Source organism: Vigna unguiculata, chromosome 11 (genome assembly GCF_037176805.1).
Source record: "Vigna unguiculata cultivar grain cowpea cultivar isolate G323 ecotype 2 chromosome 11, ASM3717680v1, whole genome shotgun sequence".
Classification (NCBI taxonomy): domain Eukaryota; kingdom Viridiplantae; phylum Streptophyta; class Magnoliopsida; order Fabales; family Fabaceae; genus Vigna; species Vigna unguiculata.
In genome coordinates, this window is record NC_140802.1 from 1,429,865 (window position 1) to 1,435,864 (window position 6,000).

The 6,000-nt window shown below is 35.5% G+C and overlaps 1 protein-coding gene across 1 annotated transcript; it reads right to left on the minus strand.

Moving 5' to 3' along the window:
- Positions 1–1,683: 1,683 nt before the first annotated feature.
- On the minus strand, positions 1,684–5,703 carry LOC114168986 (FT-interacting protein 1-like). Its single transcript, XM_028053990.2, has one exon. The coding sequence runs from the start codon at positions 5,343–5,345 to the stop codon at positions 1,812–1,814; it is 3,534 nt and encodes a 1,177-aa protein (XP_027909791.2). The 5' UTR covers positions 5,346–5,703; the 3' UTR covers positions 1,684–1,811.
- Between the last annotated feature and the right edge of the window lie 297 nt (positions 5,704–6,000).

The following is a 6,000-nucleotide window of genomic DNA, read 5'->3' on the forward strand; positions in this document are numbered from 1 at the left end:
TACTGTTATCTTATCATTAATTTAAATTATAACTTCAACTTTTAAATTTTTAGTATCAAAAAATTTTCTTAAAATCAAAGGACCTGACCTGAGATATTGTTTATTTTAAAACACAGTTTTCCATTAAAAAACAATATACCATTTCTGTTTCTTTTTAGACAGCTTTTTCTTTCTTTTTATTTTTTAAATGCTTCTTTATTATTTTAGTTCAATGTTACAAATGTATTAAAAACAAAATTATATATATTTATTCAGTTTTAAAATGTTTACTAAACTCAACAAAATTATATACTTCCGTTAATTAAGTATTGCAAATAAGATATTACAAAAAATATATCTTGAATCAGTTAACTGTTGCAAATAAGCTATTATAATAAATTTTACTTTTAAGATATGTATATATTATTCCATGATTTACATAGTTAAGTTAATAAATAGATTTACTTATATATACTTTTAAATTAGTTATTTAAATCAATATTTCAATTTCTATTTTTTTTCATTAAAAGAAATCATATTTTTTTTAAAAAAAATACTATAATACTTCAAATATATAATTGGAATATGCCATTTTATTAACAATCATTTCACAACTTAACTTAATATGTCATTCTATATATTAAATAATTAACTTAATAAAATTATTTAGATCATTACAATATTTAATAAATTATTAAAATATTAATAATTTCAATTAATATACTATTTATTTTTCATTTCAGAAATATTTTATTTTTATATATTTTCTAAATACTTCTTTATTATTTACTTCAACGTCACAAAATAATAAGAACAAAATTAAATCTATTCATTCAATTTTAAAATATTTACTACACTCATTATAAATAAATAAATAAATATATATATATATATATATATATATATATAGTTTTTTTCCATCAATTAACTATCGCAAATAAGATATTACAATGAAATTAATTTCTTAAATATGTATATATTATTTCATATTTTATATAACTAAGTTAATAAATAGGTTTAATTTTAAATGTACTTAAATTATTAATTTAAATCAATATTTAAACTTATTTTTTTTATCAAATAAATTTCTTACAATCAGTCATCTTAAAATGTAGTTTATTTTAAAGCACAAAGTTTCTTTACGAATATCATATTTTAAAAACAATGCTATACTTAAAATATATATAATTATAACATGTCACTATAATCATTTACAACTTAATTTAATTTGCTATTCTAAATATTATATAATTAAATTAATCAAACTATTTAAATTATTACAACATTTAATCAAGTAGTAAAATGTTAATAATGTTACTTAAATTCTTTTCATTTAGGAAAAAGTTTTTCTTTTGTTAATCGTTTTCTTAACTAATAATCGTTTTCTTTTGTTAATTGTTAATAATCGTTTTCTTTTGTTAAACTTCAAATATCACCTTAACTATTTTAATCATTAAAATTTTAATTTGAAATAGCTTTTCAAAATTTATTTTTTCTAAAAAAACTGAAAAACAACTACAGAATTTAGTGTTTCGAAAATCAAATTCCAACTTCCATTTTAGTTTACTTTGTAGTCATCATCATAAACTAAAATAATAGTTAGAATTTGATAAACACTATTATACATGAAGTGATTGATAATCTATCGCAACCTGACTTGTTTAACAACTCACATTCTAGCGATGTGGGACTTCAAGGCACCGATTGTTATTCTGAAGTAACACTGATATATTATTACTAAAGCAGGAAACGAAGAAACTGCAAACTGTGTGTAACTATGTATAACAACAACAACTATGTATTACAAGAACCGAAAACTTTGCAAAACAAGATCACAGTAAACTATCTGTTCTAGCTGGGAGCCTCTTGAAGAAATTGCTTGGCACCGAAGGCATCTTGCTCCTAAACCTTGGATGTCTCAAAAAGTACAAGCCTGAAACCAGAGCCACCACTCTGAATGGTGTTGCATAGAGAATCACAGCAGCACAGAAGCTGAACACTACAAAGAGGCTTGTTGCTCTGGGGTCTCTCCAACTCAGCAGAGACTGAACCCTCTCCCCTTGTGTGGCTATGTCCCCAACAACTGTCTGAATCCTACCTGCCACAGTTCTAAGCCTGTCATACCTCATTCTCACAACATCTTGTGATCTTGAACTTGGAAATGTGTCAAACTCTTCATCTAGTTCATCAGGATGAACAGCTTCAGCCCAGGAGAGTTTAGGATCCATTTGGGGAGGCTGTCTTGGCCTGAACCTGTAGTTCCACAGACCAATCAGGAACATGTATAGAAACACAGTTGGTAGGATCAATTCCGGGTACCATATCAGTATAAGGAAGAGAATGTGAACTAGGATTGATGTAACATGGTTCTTCCACAGGCAAACATCACTGAACCACTTTCCCATTGTGATCATACCAGAGAAAAGTGACATGATGCGGAAGAAATTCGCCTTGCTTCTTCTCATGCTCCACATATGGGAATCAACATCCAGCATGTACTCCACCACCTCTTTCCTCAGTGGTGGTTCGGCTCTGCCAAGCCTTGCAGCCACAATGTTCATTGCTTGGTACCTTAAGTTGTCTATTTGGTTAACTGTGAAAGGGTGCAAGTAGTGAATCTTTGGAAGCAAAGGTTGGCCATAGATGTGAACTATGTTAGCTAATGAGAGTGCTGTGAACCTCACTGATAACTGAAGCTCTCCCATCTTCTTAACCCCATGTGGGTGTAGAACAAGAAGAGGGTGAGAATTGGTGTAGATTCTATTAGCTTCAAGTGTTGATAGCCTTATTCTTACCTTTCCAATACGAGAATCTCTACCTGTATCTTTTTCTCCACCTAAATGGCAGTTGTCAAAAACTCCCAATGTTATCACAGTGCAAGGATCATAAACCTCCCATGTGTATTGCTCATTCCATTTAGGACTGAAAGTGTCAAGCAGTGTTCTTGTTCTGACCCATTTCTGACCATACTTGGCAACACAGTATGCATCAGTGCTGCCTCTTCCATCCCTCATCTTCATTGGGAGAAGCCCTTGAGCTCCTAAGATGCCTACTTCGAGTATCCCAATTGGTTGCTTCCATAGTTGTCTCGCTGTTGGTCTCTGATCACTGCTATACAAAGTGGACTCATCAAGAACATGGTATCCACCTTCAAGGCAAATTCTCATGTGAATCCTGCTTGAAAACTTGAGCTCATTTCTTCTATCACCTTCTATCATTCCAAAGCCAAATTTCTCCAGACTGAACCAGCGGGAATGAACAGGCCTTTGGTCTAAACGCTTCTCAAAGAGGGTCATTGGTAGGCTTATCTTCCCAAGTACCTCATCTTTTGAAGGGTGCACACGATCCTCCACAGTGATTGTTAACTGCTCCTCAAATGGCTCACAGGCTACAAAAATCAAATCTTCATTCCAAAATGGGGTGGTTGTTCTTGTGGGGCATATCTTGGTTGTTAGTACTTGGCACCCCACTTGAGCTTTCACAAAAACCTCAGGTAATCTGTTTCTGTCACCCGGTATTACATCTTGAGCTTCAATCACATTCACTCTGAGATACCACAGTTTTGGTGACATGTAAACCTTTGATCTGATGTTGAAAACACCCTCTCCATAGACAGTGGCAGCATCAGAATGCCAAGCATCTGAGAAAGCCTCATCAGCTTGTGTTCCCATCCAAACTGCAAGCATGATGTCACCCCTCACCTTGCCTTCTTCGCGCCAGTCCTCAAGCCGATACCACTGAGGAGCCAGTGGACTATCTGGTGGAACTCTTGTTGGAACCTCATTGAGGTCAAAAACCACCCTTCCAAGATACTCATCTCTCCCCATCATTGCTTTATCTTTCACAAAGACTTCTAAAACAGAAGACTGAATGCGGTCTTTGGAGAAAGCAAACACTTGGTTCCACTCCGGGTTCAGTTTCCTATCGAAGTGCTTTGTTCTTCCCCTGTAGTTCCCCAGCTTCACTTCCACATAAGGATCACAGCTTGAGGTGATGGTGCTTGGAGGAAGATCTTTGGCCTTCACCACACGAACATACAGATAATACATCTGCTCAACAAGGTCAAATGTACTAGTGAATCTGTCACCACCACCACCACTCATCCACCCTCTTCTGCCATAAGCTCCACCACTTGGCCACCTTTCTCCGTGACGTGCGTTGGTGTCACTGAGATTGTAGTTTTCATCATGGCTAGTATGGACTTGGGGTTGGGGTTGGGGTTGGGGTTGGGGTTGGGGTTGGGGTTGGGGACTAACTTGGTGTGTGGTGAGTGGAGTATTCTGAGGTTGTCTCTCTACTAATATTCTTGGCTGTTGTGGATTGGTTCCCATGAGGTTGTAGGCCTCATCATGGCTAGCATGGACTTGTGGATTAAAGGGTCCTCGCGTTCGTCTCTTGATTGAAATTCTTGGCTTCTGGTTGGTGTCATTGTGATTGTAGCCTTCACCATGGCTTGGTTGGATTTGTGGATTCATTGTGAAAGGAGTACCTTGTGCTTGAGGTCGCCTCTTTATTGAAATCCTAGGCTGTGGATTGGTGTCATTGTGGTTATAGTTTTCATGATGATGACTAGATTGGACTTGAGGATCAACTGAATGCATGGCAGATGAAGTACCTGGTGGTCTTCTCTGTACTGAAATCGTCTGCGGCTGAAGAACTTGATGCTTGTCTAGTTGTTGAGTTGTCTCTGGCACAGCTTCTCTGCTTTCTTTCTTTAGCTCTGGATCGATATCAACACCACTAGACCGAACCTGTGCACCAGAATATACTTCTGCTTCTTCTATACTTGATTTTGGGGTGTCAAATGCTGGAAGATCTTCAATGGAATCAGCTTCTGATGTTGTTCTGTGTGAAGGAGTAATAGGAGGAGGAGGAAGGGTAGTACTAGTTGTTGATTCTGGTGCTTGGAGTGGAGTAGAAGGTGGGAGTTTTTCTAGTTCTGAAGAGAAAACAAGAGGTTTTGGTTTGGAGTTTGTGGAGTCTGATGCAATGTATATTTTAAGTCCAATCTCACCCTTAACTGGTGACAGAAACCATTTCTTTTCAAGTGGGAAAATCTGATACACTTCTTCACCTTCCTTGACAATGTTGGAGCAAGGAATTCTCACCCTTCCAAGGAAGTTTCTACCTGGGGTAACTCTCCTCTCGTTGTAGACAGATATTTCAATGGTTTGGCGATGGTAAGGTTTTGTTGCATCCAAATGGAAGAGTAGTTTTTGGTTCCATGTGGGGTTAAGGTTCTTTGGGACAGTTCTGGTTCTGCTAAGCTGGTTTTCAAAGTCTACTTCCACAAAGGGACTGGCTGATCCTTCACCATCTTTTGGCATAAGATCATGAGCATTAATAACCTCCACAACCAGTTTCATGTCCCTTTTTCTTTCTAGCCTCACTCCACAAGTAGTTGCAGCTAGGTGGCTTGCCAAAGTAGCAGGAAATTCGATTCTGAACCAGAGAAGTTCTACTTGTTAAGAATGCAAAAGTTCTTGCTATGCAAAGTAACCAGTTTCTTGCAAAAGAAAACAACAGAGTTATGTTATGGTTCTTTCACTTTCCTGCTTCTCACAAGTTCTTGCTTCACTTTTGGTTAAGCAAGGAATAATTTCATTGAGAAGCTGCATGAGAAAGCAGAAAAGAATGAGAAAGCTTCTGATTGATCTAACTTAAAGCCAGGATCATTCTTCTGGTCTGAAGGTTCTTGTAATTCTATGCTAGTTCTTCAACAATATAATCACTACTTCAAATTTTACTACACAAATTTTGTGTGTGTATTATTTATCATGATGTTGTTACATATTTAATGGATTGGTGAAATGCATGAAATTTTTAAAATGTAACGGTTAAAAGTATAAAATATGAACTGTGTATGTAATTTTAACATCACTGTTTAATGAGACAACAATGAAAATTTGTATGATTCTTAACTTACTGATAAAGCAAAAGATGAATCTGAACTTTCTGTGTGTGAGTGTATTAGTTACTTGGTTACTGTGTATGGAATTTTGAGGATAATTGCTTTCTTGA

What these genes read in the sequence shown, in the direction of transcription:
- LOC114168986 (XM_028053990.2), bottom strand. Translation starts at nt 5,345, where the DNA reads ATGAAACTGGTTGTGGAGGTTATTAATGCTCATGATCTTATGCCAAAA.